Source organism: Peromyscus leucopus, chromosome 2 (genome assembly GCF_004664715.2).
Source record: "Peromyscus leucopus breed LL Stock chromosome 2, UCI_PerLeu_2.1, whole genome shotgun sequence".
Taxonomy (NCBI): Eukaryota; Metazoa; Chordata; class Mammalia; order Rodentia; family Cricetidae; genus Peromyscus; species Peromyscus leucopus.
The window spans coordinates 82,007,171-82,021,993 of NC_051064.1; the positions used below are offsets into that span (position 1 = coordinate 82,007,171).

At 37.8% G+C, this 14,823-nt stretch overlaps 1 protein-coding gene across 5 annotated transcripts in view; it reads left to right on the forward strand.

The window, feature by feature from the left end:
- The window catches only part of Kdm4c (lysine demethylase 4C), a 196,988-nt gene that overhangs the window by 135,396 nt on the left and 46,769 nt on the right, over window positions 1-14,823 (forward strand). For 4 of the 5 annotated variants that reach the window (XR_005090854.1, XM_028873963.1, XM_028873964.2 and 1 more), the window contains 2 exons: window positions 10,810-10,865; window positions 12,736-12,844. Coding sequence is in view for 4 of the 5 variants with exons in the window: in XM_028873963.1 (XP_028729796.1) it covers window positions 10,810-10,865; window positions 12,736-12,844 (165 nt within the window). In the remaining variant the exon portion in view is untranslated. Of the gene's footprint in view, window positions 1-10,809; window positions 10,866-12,735; window positions 12,845-14,823 lie in introns of those variants that run through there. The other variant, XM_037202679.1, reaches the window with a different exon arrangement.

Sequence of the window (14,823 nt, forward strand, 5' to 3'; positions counted from 1 at the left end):
CATTGTTTTTTACCTCTGCGTAATACTCCATTGCATAAATGTACCACGTTTTCTTTATCCATTCTTTGGTTGAAGGGCATCTAGGTTGTTTCCAGGTTCTGGCTATTACGAATAATGCTGCTATGAACATAGTTGAGCAAATGTCCTTGTGGTGTGGTTGAGCATCTTTTGGATATATGCCCAAGAGTGGTATTTCTGGGTCTTGAGGTAGGTTGATTCACTATTTTCTGAGATATCGCCATACTGATTTCCAGAGTGGCTGTACAAGATTGCATTCCCACCAGCAGTGGAGGAGTGTTTACTTTTCTCCACATCCTCTCCAATATAAGCTGTCATCTGTATAACTACTTAATTATAATTTCCTTGAATTTTATGCCTCAAATATTTGTGTTATTAAAGAATCCTTTATATTGACTTCTTGAGGAATCATTCTCCTATAGTCAGCTGTGGTATTGTATTCCCCAAATATTGTGCATGCTAATAAACTTATTTGGGGTCAGAGACAGAGCAGCCACAATATTAAACATAAAGGATAGGCAGTGGTAGCACACGCCTTTAATCCTAGCATTCCAGAGGCAGAAATCCATGTGTTCAAAGATACAGACAGGCATGGTAACTCATCACGCCTTTAATCCCAGAAAGCAAGCCTTTAATCCCAGGGAGTGGTGGTAGAAAGCAGAAAGGTATATAAGGCGTGAGGACCAGAAACTAGAAGCATTTGGCTGGTTAAGCATTTGGCCTGGTTAAGCATTTGGCTGGTTAAGCTTTCAAGCTTCTAGCAGCAGTTCAGCTGAGAGCCATTCGGATATGAGGACACAGAGGCTTCCAGTCTGAGGAAACAAGATCAGCTGAGAAGTTGGCCAGGTGAGGTTAGCTGTGGCTTGTTCTGGTTCTCTGATCTTCCAGTTCACCCCAATACCTGGCTCCGGGTTTGATTTTATTAATAAGACTCACTAAGATTCATGCTATAGTCAGCTTTACATTAAAAAGCTGTGGTACGCCGGGCGTTGGTGGTGCACACCTTTAATCCCAGCACTCGGGAGGCAGAGCCAGGCGGATCTCTGAGTTCGAGGCCAGCCTGGGCTACCAAGTGAGCTCTAGGAAAGGCGCAAAGCTACACAGAGAAACCCTGTCTCGAAAAACCAAAAAAAAAAAAAAAAAAAAAAAAAAAAGCTGTGGTACAACTCCTTTGACAAAGAGGCTCTGAAGGAGTTCATGGGAATTCGATTGTTAAACTGAGATCAGATAATATTTCAGCGCTGACCTATATATCATAAAATCTCATTATTTTTATGATTACTTTTAATACCCCTTGTGAAAATAAGATGTATTTATTAGAAATATAGAATATTCCTATAGCTTATTTAGCTTGGCTTATATAATTGTATAGCAAGTGTAATATTTCTAATAATTTTCCTTTATGGTAAATAAATTCTTGAAAACCTTGTGTTCATATCTGTAAAGTATGTTGCAATTTTATGTAGTAGTCCTATTTTTATTTTTACCATTAAATATACAGAACACAGCATTTAATAGCCTTCCCCCCATTACCCTAACCTGACATTCTTATCACACCCTCCTTCCAATGTTTACTCAGCTCTGTGAGAGTTCATATAGATATCTTTTTAGGGCTATGTACCCAACATCTCTTATTCTCCAAAGTTTGACAGCTATGAGTCTTTGCATTGATTATTATCCACTACAAAAGGAAGCTTCTCTCACCAAGGTTGAGAAAAGCATCAATCAGTGGATATAACCATAAATATTTAGGAAGCATTTTGACAATGTGTCCATTTAGCAAAAACAGCAGTAGTAGATTTGATTAGAAGGATTATGATCTCCCCAGCCATTAGCATTTGACTAGGTTTACAGTACCACGCATAAATTCCTTCTGGTAGAAGAGGCCTCAAATCTAATCAGAAAACAAGTGATTACCCCAGTAGTCACTCTATTATTGCATTTTGTCTGATAATGCAGTATTGTTGGATTCAGCTTCAATGTTGAATAAATCAGGTGAGGGCATTTCCTCTTACAATGGTCTGCATAGCACCTTCTGGCACTATAACAAGTAGCTAGTAGAGTGGAAGTTTCCAGATCACTTCCAGCTTGGTATCTTTAGTTTGCTTTAAGCAAAATGTGTTGTGTTTTCAATAGCAGGGTCTTATAATCTAGCTGTGGTGGCTAACTGAGAATAATGGACATAGCCTATGTTCTTTTGGGTGCCTCTGGTGCCTCTAATGATTAACTCTTTGTATACTTAATACTGAGATTTCCATTTCATAACCCATGTCTGTTGATAGATGCTTTGTCTATTCATACAGTGTGCCTCCATTCAAGCACCTCTTTAAAAAAACAACAACAACAAACAAAAAACCACATGTTGATGTAGAGAGACACCCTGACGAAGGCAACTCATAAAATGAATCATTTAATTAGGGACTTGCTTAAAGTTTCAAAGGGTTAGTCCGTGATCATCATGGTGGGAAGCAGACAGGCATTGTGCTGGAACATGAGCTGAGAATTCACATCTGATCTACAAGTTGCAGTTAGAGAGAAAGCAAAATTGGGGCGGCCTTGCGCTTTTGAATCCTCAAAGCCTACTCCCCAGTGGCACACCTCCTACAACAGGGCCATACCTACTCCAACAAAGCCACACATACTTATCCTTCCCAAACAGTTACAGTATGGGACCAAATACTCAACTATATGAGCCTATGGGTACCATTCTCACTTAGACCACCACAACTTACAAAATAGTGGGTTTTCATAAGGCTTTTTCATACATCCTTTCGTTAACCCATCCCCACCTCTGCTCTCCTGTATCCTGCTGTACACATCCTTATTTAAGCCTTTATGCATCCCCCTAATTTCATATCACATATTTTCCACTCCTCCTTTTTCCCCTTTAAGGCCATTTTGCTTCTCCCCTCACTTGCAAACTTTCTAGCTTCCTAACCACAGTAGACATTCCACATTAAAATACAGATCTAAAAATTCAAAGTTAGAATGTGCACAAGAAAGAAAACATGTACATTTGTTGTTCTAGTCATGGGTTACCTCATTTAGTATAATAGTTTCATATCTATCCACTTTACTGAATTTTTCATAATTTCACTTTCCTTTATGAGTGAATAAAATTCTATTGTATATTTGTACAATTTCATCATCTATTCATCAGCTGATTGATATGTTGGCTTATCACATTTGCTGGCCATTATGAATAGAGTTGAGCACAACATAGATCTACAGGTGTCTCTAGGGAAGGATATAGATTCCTTTGGATATGCCCATGATTGAGTACCAACTTCCACGCTGACTGCAGTAGTGACTATATCATTCAGATTATTCTTCTGCCACTGGAAGATAAGCTGTCATCTTTCCTCACATCCTCACAACCTTTGTGTCCTTTGTTCTCTTTATAGCCATTCTCACTGGGGTAAAATGGACTCTCAAATAGGTTTTTTGTTGTTTTGTTTTGTTTTCTAGTTTTTCATACTTGTGTGTTTTGGTCAAATCAGTATCCTTTTTCTTTCCAAACCTCATGTGCATACCCCACCCCCCTATTTATCATTTGTGAGCTTTTATTGTTTCAACTGTATGTATTTATCAGGCTTGATGTGGTAATTTAAACCCTGGATATAATGTATAATGATGAAATCAGAATAGTTAGCATTTCTGTTTGTTTACATATTTAAAGTACTTTTTTTGGGGGGTGCTGGTTATGGAACCTAAAGGCTTGAGTGTGCATACCATGTGCTTTACCACTAAACTGTATCCAGAGCTCCTAGATTTGAATGTGCTTGTATTTTGATTTTTATATCTTTCTCTCTTCCCTTTCTTCCTGCAGCTCTTCCCAGGTACCCTCCTTCCTAGGCCTCTACTATGTTCTACCACTCTTAAATTTATAGCCTCCTTTTCTTTAAATATTTTTGTAATACACACGTGTATTTATATGTGCGCAAATACATAAATACAGCTTTCAGAGTCTTTAGTTTGTGTGTCATTAGTTTCAGGACTGCCTGCCTTATATGAGATAACTAGTAGGGTCACATCTCTGGGCCAGGCTAGTTCTCCTAGCTGTCTTAGTTGCCTGTACTTTTTGTTAAATGGTGGGGCCCTGCAAAATCTCCCTTCTTCTGAGTCAATGTGTCTGTTGATATTGATTGTCAGTCTTCCCATCTTGTTTATGTGCTATTTCTGGGAGAGACTGTTTCACAGCAAACTTAACTATATGCTAGCTCATACAATCTTTCCACCTTCTCTTCCATTATGTTTCCTGAGCCATAGATGCAGGAGATAAGATTTAGGTGTATCCATTGGTGCTGAGCTCCTCATGATCCTTTGATATCTGCATTGTGTCCATTTGTGGTTTTTCTGCATGCACATCATTTGCTGTAAAGAAAAGCTTCTTTGATAAGGGGTCGTAGCTACACTTACATTCGTATAAAGGGGCGATTTAGAATGCAGTAAGGAATTGTGTTGCTATAGTGAAGTGCTGGTAAGTAGATTTTTTTCCCTACACTCTATGACTTCACTAGCCCTGAGGAGTTGGTTAGGTTTCGAGTACCAGGCATGATTTCCCTCCTATTGAGTGAATCTTAAGTCCAATTAGAATTCAGATGTTAACTACCACCTACGGTTGAGTGCCACTTCTTGTACCTTCATGCATATGTATATCTTGCCCTGGTAGTCATTGTAGTTTATAGACATTACAGCTCAGTAGGACTCCTAATTGTTTCCCTCCCTCGGGTGCTTACATAGTATTTTCTGGTCCCATGGAAGTGAGACAGCCAGAAAATGAAGTCATGAATTTGCAAGTAAATGATAGCCCTAGAAAAAAGGTTATCTTGAGTGAGGTAAACTACACCCAGAAAGACAAATGTTCCATGTCTGTCTCATCTGCAGTACCTAGTTCTGAATCTTTAGAAGTGAGTCTACAATTTAGAGTTATCACAGAAACCATGAAAATATAGAGGCCATAGGCATTGGTATGGCATGGGGATTGGGGTGTAGAGCAGGGAGCTTGAGAGGAGAATAACCGGATACAGGTGATAACAAGAGGGAAGCAGAAAAATGGGAAGGGTTTGCAACTGGGCAAGGAGTTTGGGGTAGTCAGTACAGAACAAAAAAAGAGAGAGAGAGACAAGGAACATATGGCACCAAGGTTATTTGGTAAAGCTGAAGGAAGCATATTATTTTTAAATATACTTAATACATGTAAGTATATTTGTATGTACACCATACACTATATACAGACAGAGAGAGACTGAGACAGACAGACATAAGCACCTCTTAAACAAGTTATGCCTTTTGGGCTGAAAGTGTTCCCCACAGGAACCATCCAGGTCTGGTGTGTGTGTGTGTGTGTGTGTGTGTGTGTGTGTGTGTGTCTGTGTGTGTCTGTGTGTGTCTGGTGTGTGTGTGTCTGTGTGTGTGTCTGTGTGTGTGTCTGTGTGTGTGTCTGTGTGTGTTTAAACTCCCTGAGTATACTTAGTGCTATTCATGGGTTTGGAGCCATCTACTGCAGACCTGCATCCCTGAAGAAAACTGACTCTCCTCCTGCAGAAGACATCATTTACCAATAGCTTCTGGCTTAGGGGTGAAACTTGACTAGCCTTTCACTGGTACATGACATACATGACAGTTTTTTGGTGGCTTGGTCTTGTATATGTATTGTGTCTAACAATCATAGTTGTTATGAATTCACATGTGCTAGAGTGCTGTCATTGTGTCACTCTATTTGTCCTCTATTTCTGTCACTCTATTTGTCCTCTATTTCTGTCTCTTATAATCTTTCTGCTCCTGTAGCTGAAATTTTTCTGTGTCCTGCCCAGCCACATGGACCCCACAGCTGCTTATAAAATAATCACTCAGAAGCTTATATTAATTAAAACTGCTGGGCCATTAGCTCAGGCCTATCACTGACTAGCTCTTACATTTAAACTCAGCCCATTTCTGTTAATCTATATGTTGCCACGTGTTACATTCCCCCATCATGCTCCCTCTTCCACTGTGATTCCTGAGCTTTTGCAGAGTGTGTGTATGTGTGGGGGTGTCTCCCATTTAGAGTTGAGTACGCTACAGTTTCCTATTCTCTGAATATTGTCTAGTGTGGGTGTCTGTTTTAAAGTTTTCTCTTTTTTAATTTTATTATTACTCCTGAATTTCCTTTTTTAATTTTATTTTATAATTTAATTTAATTTTACATATCAGCCACAGATTCCCTTGTGCTCCCCCATCACCCCCCCGTCTTCCCCCCAGCCCACTCCCCATTCCCATCTCCTCCATTTTAAAGTTTTCATTACACAGGTCTTTTCAGACTTTGGGTTAGATTTATTCCAATATGTTTTTGTTTGTTTGATCTTGTTTTGTTTCTTTTGATGGTCTCAAATTGATGGTTTCTATATCATTGTCATATAGAAAGGTTATTGACTTTTGTTTTTTAATTTTGTATTCTGCCAGTTGTCTGAAAGTGTTTATCAGCTCTGGGTGTATGCTTTTGGAATTCTTAGAGTCTCTCGTGTATAGATTTACATGTTTTGTAAACTGAAATTCTTTGACTTCTTTCCTATTTTTGTCCCTCTTATTTCCTTTTATTGTCTTATTGCTTTACCTAAGACTTCACATATCATATTGAAGAAGAGTGAAAAAAAAATAGACACTCTTGGTTCAGATGTTAGTGGAAATGTTGGCAATAGGTTTGAAACACACACATATTTTTTTTTAGGACTTTAATATGAAGGAATGCTGGATTTTGTGAAGAACTACTTCTCTGTCTACTGACATGACCATGTGATTTCTGTCCTTCATTCTATTTATGGTCTTTATAACATTAATTGATTCATCTATATTGAACCCACCTCTGCATCTCTGTAATAAGCCTATCTTGTTCAAGTCGAATGATTTTTTTGATGTGTTCTTGAATTCTGTTTGCAAGTATTTGTTGTATTATGTTTAGGCGGACAACTGTTCTCTAGTTCTTTTCTTTCCTTTTCCCTCCCTCCCTTCCTTCCTTCTTTTTGTATATGTATTTACTTTGGATATCAGGGTAATAATATCATCACACGAAATAGGGGTTTTATATTAATCTTTCCTTCCTATATAGTTTGAGAAAAATTGATGTTAGTTTTTCTTTAAAGGTCTGGTGAAATTCCCTGGTGATTTTTATCAGTTGTAAACATTTTAATTACAACTTCACTCTTACTGTTTTTTATACATCTGTTTAAATTATTTATCTTCTCTTAATTTTTGTATTGTATTTATATCTAGAAATGTATTCATTTCTTTTAGATTTTATATTCAGTGGAATATATTCCAACCGAATAATTTTGTGAATTTTGCTGATGTCTATTGTAGTGGGTTCCCTTTCATCTCTACTTCTATTAATTTGGATCTGTCCTCTGATTGTGGTTAATTTGATTAGGGATTTGTCAATCTTGTTTTTCTTTTCCAAACACCAACCCTTTGTTCATTGATCCTTTGCTCTATTTATTTTGTTTATGTTTCATCAGTTTCTGCACTGATCATGATGATTGCTTTGCATCTACTGAATTCTTCTTTGCCCAGGGCCCTAAGGTATACCATTATATATTTCAGATCTCTCTGATTTCTCCTTTTTTCTTTATCTTTTATGTTTTTTGGGTAATAATATATCATTTTTCCCTACCAGTTTTTCCTACCATTTTCTCCCTCTTAACACATCCATGTATCCTCCCTTGTTCTTTTTCAAATTCGTGGCCTCTTTTCTCATTAATTGTTTTTTGTATGCATATATATTTATATACATGTTCCTTAATATAACCTGTTCTGTTAGTATGTGTTCAGGGATTAATATAGGCATGTAGGACTTCTTTCCTTATATCTCATAGAATTAGATAAGTTATATTTTCAACCTATTGTCTTTTTTAAAAAGTACTCAATTTAATATTCATATTTGCTATGTTGTTAAAGTTTGTATTGCTGGGGTAAAACACTATCACCAAAAGCAAGTTGGGGAGAAAAGAGTTTATTTCATTTTATACTTCCAGGTAACAGTTCATCACTGAGGTAAATTAAGTCCAAACTCAAGGCAGGAACCTGGAGATAGAAGCTGATTCAGTGGCCATGGGAAAGTATAGCTTATTGACTTGTTCCTCATGGCTTGCTCAGCCTGGTTTTTAATATCATCCAGGACTACTAGCCCAAGAGTGGCACTACCTACAATGGATTGGGTCCTCCCATATCAATCATCAGTCAAGAAGATATACCACAGGCCAATTTTGTGTTAGTGCTAGTCTCCCCTACCCCCCACACCACTTTCCCCTCTGAACTTTCTTTGAAAAAAAAAAAAATACCCATTGAGTGAATACATTTAGTGCTACCTCTATATTCGTGGGTATAGGACTGTCTACTGAACATTGGTAGCTTCTCAGGAACCATATCCCAGAAGAAAACAGACTTCCCCTTTTCCAGCAGCCATCAGTTGCTAATAGCCTCTCAGCTAGGAATAGAACTTCATCAGTCCCTTCACCATCCATACTGAGAATTGGGTTGGCTTGACCTCATGCAGGTCTTTTGCATATAGTTCCAGCTTTTGTGAATTCAGGTGTACAACTATGCTGTAATGTCTGGCAACTACTGTTTTACTGCATGTGTCTAGTCCTTTTGTGTCCTTAAGGTGGCGTCATTCAGTCTCTTCTTTTATTGTCACATTGACCAGTTAGTTGTCTCTATTAATCTCCTACTGAAAAACAAACTTTCTCTGATGTTTGTGGAGAGATGTACCAATCTATAGATGTAAAGATAAGAACTGGGAGGATTACCATGTCCATTTAGCAGAAAAATAATACTAGATTGGTTACCCTTAAGGCTCGTGCTAAGTTGACCATGTTTTGTTTGTTTGTTTGAACCCAATTTATGGTGCCAGATATGGGTTCTATCTTGTGTCATGGACTTTAAATTCAATCAGAATATCATTCCTATAAGAATGTGAACTTTTCCTTTTATGCTTCTGCAATACCAGTCTAATCAGACATTGAATACACAGAACTGTGCTGTGTTCCTGTGTTGGTATTAATATCTTTGAATATACAGTGAAAGCCTTAACATAAAGTAGTACTGCAACCTATCTAGTCTTTGATTCTTGGCCACTTCAGAAGTGTCAGGTACCCATTCCATCTTATGGAATGGATCTTAAATCCAATCAAACAATGATTGGTTACTCCCATAATATTTGTGCCACTGTTATACCAGTATATCATGCAGACAGGTCCTGTGTGGTTTGTAACACTTATAGCTACATGTTATTAATGATTACCTTTCTCTTCTGTTAGAGTGTAAAGTACCTTCCAGCACCACGAACACTATTCATTAGAGATGAAACGACTATCTAGGCACCAGCTACACATTTCCATGTTCAATGATATGTGTTGTCTTCAGCAATAGGGCCTTACCATCAAGTTGTGGAGAATAAATAATTAAACCTTTGGCAATAGTCTGTGGTGGGGATGGGTTCCATGGGGCCCCTTTGGCCAAATGAATCAACAAAATGTAACCCATTCCTAACACTGGAGGTTTTACTTCATGGCATAAGATGTCTAGTTGGAATATAGGTTGCCCTAATGGTGACTCCATTTAAACTCCTTTCATATATGAATATATGTCAGGAAACTTCCACAGTAGTAGGTTTCCATATAATTTTTTAAAGGCCTTTAGTGTTAGTTATCCCTCCCCTTATTCCCTCCTTTGCCCTGCCCTTCCATCCCTTCCACATTTAATCCTTCTAGTCTAGTTTCCCATTTATGTCTCTATTTCCCCTTCCATGGGAGATCTTCTGGTACCTTACAGTACCTAACTTATGTGGCTATTTGGATTGTAGTACACACATCTAAAGCTTAACAGTTAGCATCCACATATGAGAAAAAACACAATATTTGTTTCCTCACTTGGAATGATTTTTCTAGCTCCATTTTTCTGTGAATTTATAATTTCATTTTTCTTAACAGCTGAGTAATATTCCATTGTGTAAATGGACTATATTTTTCTTATCCATTCCTATTTTAATGGAAATCTAGACTGTTTCCAGTTTCTGGCAATTATGAATAGACCAGCAATGATCATTTATGAGCAAGTATTTCTGTAGTAAAATACAACATTCTAAGGCTCATAGATCCAAGCTCCTCCACAGTTTTCTGGATTAGTTTCAAAGGTCTAGAGACTACATAGTCTGATTTATCCCGGTACTAGTCCCACTTCTGAGTACCAGTTTTCTGTTTTAGTTACTTTCTCATTGTGACAAAATACTGACAAGAAGTAACATATGGGAAGAAGGGTTGATTTTGGCTCACAGACTAATGTAGTCCATCATGTCGGAAAGTCAAGGTCCTTGAGACTGACCAGAAACCACAGAAATGGAAATTTTTGAACTCAGCTTTTTTATCTTTTTTTAATTTTCTCTACCCATGTGATAGTGCCAGTCAAAGTGCACCCACATAGATACACGAAAGCAGTGTTTCATTAATGCCCCCAATGATTTCTTTATCCAGTCAGTGTGACAATTGAAATTAATTCGACATCTCCAAAGTTCTTTTTCACAACTTCCCCATATTGCAATTGAGAGTAAAATGGTAGTTCCTTCAAAGGGACCAATATACCTAAGCATTTCCAGGTTTTCTCTTTCCCTTCTGGAACTTGAAGTACTATTATTTTATCTTAAAACTTTTAGTTTCAAGATAAATAGAAAATGGCATATAAGGTTTTTTAGAGTTGTTTAGATGAATGTCAGTGGCATTTGTTATATGGGTCTTATAATTGTGTTAATTTTCTCTTTAGGAATGTTGTCTCTGCAATTTGAGAGGAGGTGCTCTTAAGCAGACTAAAAACAATAAGTAAGTAATACATTGACTGTGTTGAATTTCATCATTTCTTTTTCTTCTCTTTAAGTTCTGCGTGATAGTTTGCTTTGCCCCTCTCCCTACCTGTGATTTATCTCACAGATATTGCTCTCTGGACCTAGGGTTAAAATTCTTCCTCAGAGACTAAAGCTAACTGGATGTAGTATAGGACTTGCCTCTATTCTGTGCTTTTTATGTAACGGCAGTTCTTATTTTATGAACAGGTTTCTCCTTTTTTGTCTTTCTTCTCATCTCTCTCCTTTTTCTCCTCTCCTCCCCTCACCCTCTACTTCAGCAGTACTCCATTCATAGTTAATTGAGCTATTCCTGTGCTCTCACTTCCTCTTTCTTTTTTAGTAAGTTGGTAGAACTTAGCTTCTGTGTGGCAAGTGGTCCTGCCTAGCCCATAGTACTGGAATTGGAACTCCTGATGCATAATGTTTTGATGACATTAACATAATTTTGTATGTATGCATGGATTGTTTGGTTGCTTGGAAAGAAAAATAAAAAGCATTTATCATGCATGCATTGGTAAAGTGTTGTCTAAGAGCCAATATTTTTGCTTGATTTTTGGATCGTCTTTCATAAGCTTATCTAGTAAGACTGGCATTTTCCAGCAGAGTTGTCACTAAACTTTCAATGTTGTAGACAGGCTTAGATACTTCCTATAAAAGCATGTATCATGAGAAATTATCTTCTTAATAATATTTATTCTAGAATGCTAATTTTATTTAAGTGTAGAAGAATGCTTTCGTAGGGGTAATGGTTGTCCTTTCTTCCTATGATCTTAGGATGAATTATGACATTCATTGTTTAAGTGAAGTAAATAAGCTTTCACTAAGCCAAGCCTAATGGTGCAGTCCTTTAATCCCTGTACTTGGGAGTCAGAAGCAGGTGTATCTCTTTGTGCGTTTGAGACCAGCCTGATCTACATAGTGAGTTCCAGGACAGGCAGGACTTGTCTTGGAAAGTAAAACAAAACGAAGAAGCTTAGGCTTCAACATAGGTTGATATATTTGATAATACAAATCTTCATGATTCCTGAACCTCTTAAGTCCTTATATTTCCTTTGAGGTATAATGCTTAAGAGATACTGCATAATATTAATAACAAATTTATGCAAATTTAGAATGTGAAAGGATGCTCTAATGTTTTAAGTAGGAGATCAGGAAACAAGCTAAATTTCATTTCTCTTCAGCGATACATTCCTTTGGTTGCAGTAATACTGCAATGAGGAAAAATATTTAAAGACTAAACCAGTTTTAATTTGTATAGGAAATATTTATATTTGAACTAATTTGCCTCAGAACATGTGATATATATCATTTTTATATGAAAACACGATTTATAGTTAATTGAACTATTCTTTTGTCATGTATTAGCCTAAATATATTACACATGTAGTGTCAAATGGTAACAATAACCTACATTTCAGTATTCTTAGACATTTTTGAATGTACATGACCATGTTATAGGACTTTGCCTTTACCTAGTTCGTTTTGTGTATGTGTCTGTATCTTAGTGTGTATGCAACTCATGAAAGGCAGAAGAGAACAGTAGATCCTCTGATACTGGAGTTTCAGGCAGTTGTGAGCTGCCTTCTAGGTGCTGGGATCTGCTAAGGTTCATTGCAAGAACTACTGAGCCATCTCTCCAATCCCCTTTACTAGTTATTGATGTCAGAGTGTTAGGCAGATGTGCTAAATGTACCCAGTTGTCATTAAAGAGGTTTAAAAATCCATAACTTACTTGCAGTGGGATTAAGTTTTTCACTTCGTTTCTTTTGTATGCCAGATTATCACCACCAAATTTAAGTCTGTAAGTTTAGGGAACTTGTTTATTTTTAATGTCTCCTTTCCTGTAGGTGGGCCCATGTCATATGTGCTGTTGCAGTCCCAGAAGTTCGATTCACTAATGTCCCAGAAAGGACACAAATAGATGTAGGCAGAATACCTTTACAGAGGTTAAAATTGGTGAGTGGTAAAGATTTTTTTTTTACTTCATATATTAATATTAATTTCAAGTTTTGAATTTGTCTGTTATGTTTCCAAGATAATACATCCAATAGCTTCATTTTATTCTACCTATGTTTTCCTCTCCTGAATATATTTATTCTCAAATTCTTCCCTAGTATATTGTAAGTCTCCATAACTGCCATCATTTTGTATGTGAAATATGGGAAAGGGATTAATAAATTTCCTGGATTGATATGATTTTATAAACATTAGGCTCTCTGAGATTGTTCAGTAATGCCCCGAACTGCTCAACACTATTGAAGTTGCCTACTGTTCTTTTTCTTTACTCAGTTGGGTTTCTGTTGGTGTAGCAATCCAACCCAATTTTATCATCTCTTTGCCAAGAAGAGCTTTACAGATAAATGCAGAATCTGTTTTTCATTACAGGCTTTTGTTACTCACCTGTAGAGACTAGATGCTTAACATGTCAAACTCTGACCTGTTACCTTTCTAACCTATCAGAAACTTTCATAAAAGTGTCCTCACTGGTTTGCCCTTTTTTATTTTCATTTCTGTGTCTTACAAAATTAGTTTAGGCCTCTGTTTTGTATATTTGCTAAACACACAAGCTTAATGTGCTGACGGAGTTTCCTAGAATCTCTTCAGTCTCTGTCATTATTAACTCATAATTTCTCCACTATGGAACACTTCAAGCATTGTCACTGAGACAAGTTGCTTGTTTCTTACAACTTTCTTCCCACAAAGAGACCCTTTCCTAGGAATTTACTCTACTGTCCTTTGTTCATAGAAAGGGTAAGTGAACACTATTTCGCATTATATTACCAACTGTTTTTACTTTAAGAGGAAATATCAGCTGTTAGCTAATGAGTAGTATGATTAAGATACAAAAAGTAGGGCTACAGAGATGGCTCATTATTTAAGAGCAATCCACACCCACCTGTCTTCCTTTTCACATAGATGGGAAATATTTAGATATCAGTTTATCTTACCAATTATCACCTTTTTTGCCAAATGGTGTATGCTTTTTAAATAAACCACATTTTTTTAACTTTCTTTTTATTCTGTGTGTCTTTCACATAATGCATCTTGATCCCATTCATTTCCCCATTCCTTCATCCCTCCAAACCCTCCCCCACAAATAAAAGAAAATGTAAGAGACAACAAAGAAGGGGGGAAAATTAAAAATCTTATCATAGAAGCTGGAGTGTGACACAGTGAATCATGTAGTAAATCCCTTTGTCCATATATCTTTACTTGCAAGTGCTCATTGCAAAGAATCATTGGTCTAGTTTGAGGCCTGGTTTCAAGTACACTATTGATGCTAGGCCCTCACTGGGACTCTTCTTGGATATCTGTTGTTGCCCTGTATTGTGGAGATCCTGCAGCTTTGGATCTGCAAGTTAGGTCCGTCCACATGCTCCAGCTGATCATAAATGGGTTGGATGTTTGGGCAGGCCAAGTCATAACCCTGGTTCTGGTCCTGGGTAGCTGCAGTGTTAATCAGCCCACAGTTCTCCCCTGTTCTCACCCCCAGGGTCAGCTTTCAGGCACTACCCTGTTTAATTCACTCCTTGCAGCATTGAGTGAGAGGTGGGCCAGTTCTGCTTTCACACCTGCCCATAGGTTCAGCTCTCCCACACCATCAAGGCCAGCTTCACTGTGTTGCCCAGGCAAGGTACAGAGTTACTGTCCTGAGTACTGAAGCTGGTAAGGGGCAAAGACAGCCCTCCTGCTCCCACGACCCCAGGACCAACTCCTCCACCTGTCCAGGTGTGGATGGGTGGGAAGTGGGGGGGGGTTGCATCTGTCCTGTGCCCATGCCACCACATGTCAGATGAGTAATGGGGACAGCCTTCCCCCACCCAACATTGGGACTGAGTTACCCACACTTCTGACAACAGGGCTGGCTCTATTTTGTTGCCAGGGTAAAGTTCAGGGCCTGCTTTCCCGAGTATTGCAGCTAAACTACAGTTCTT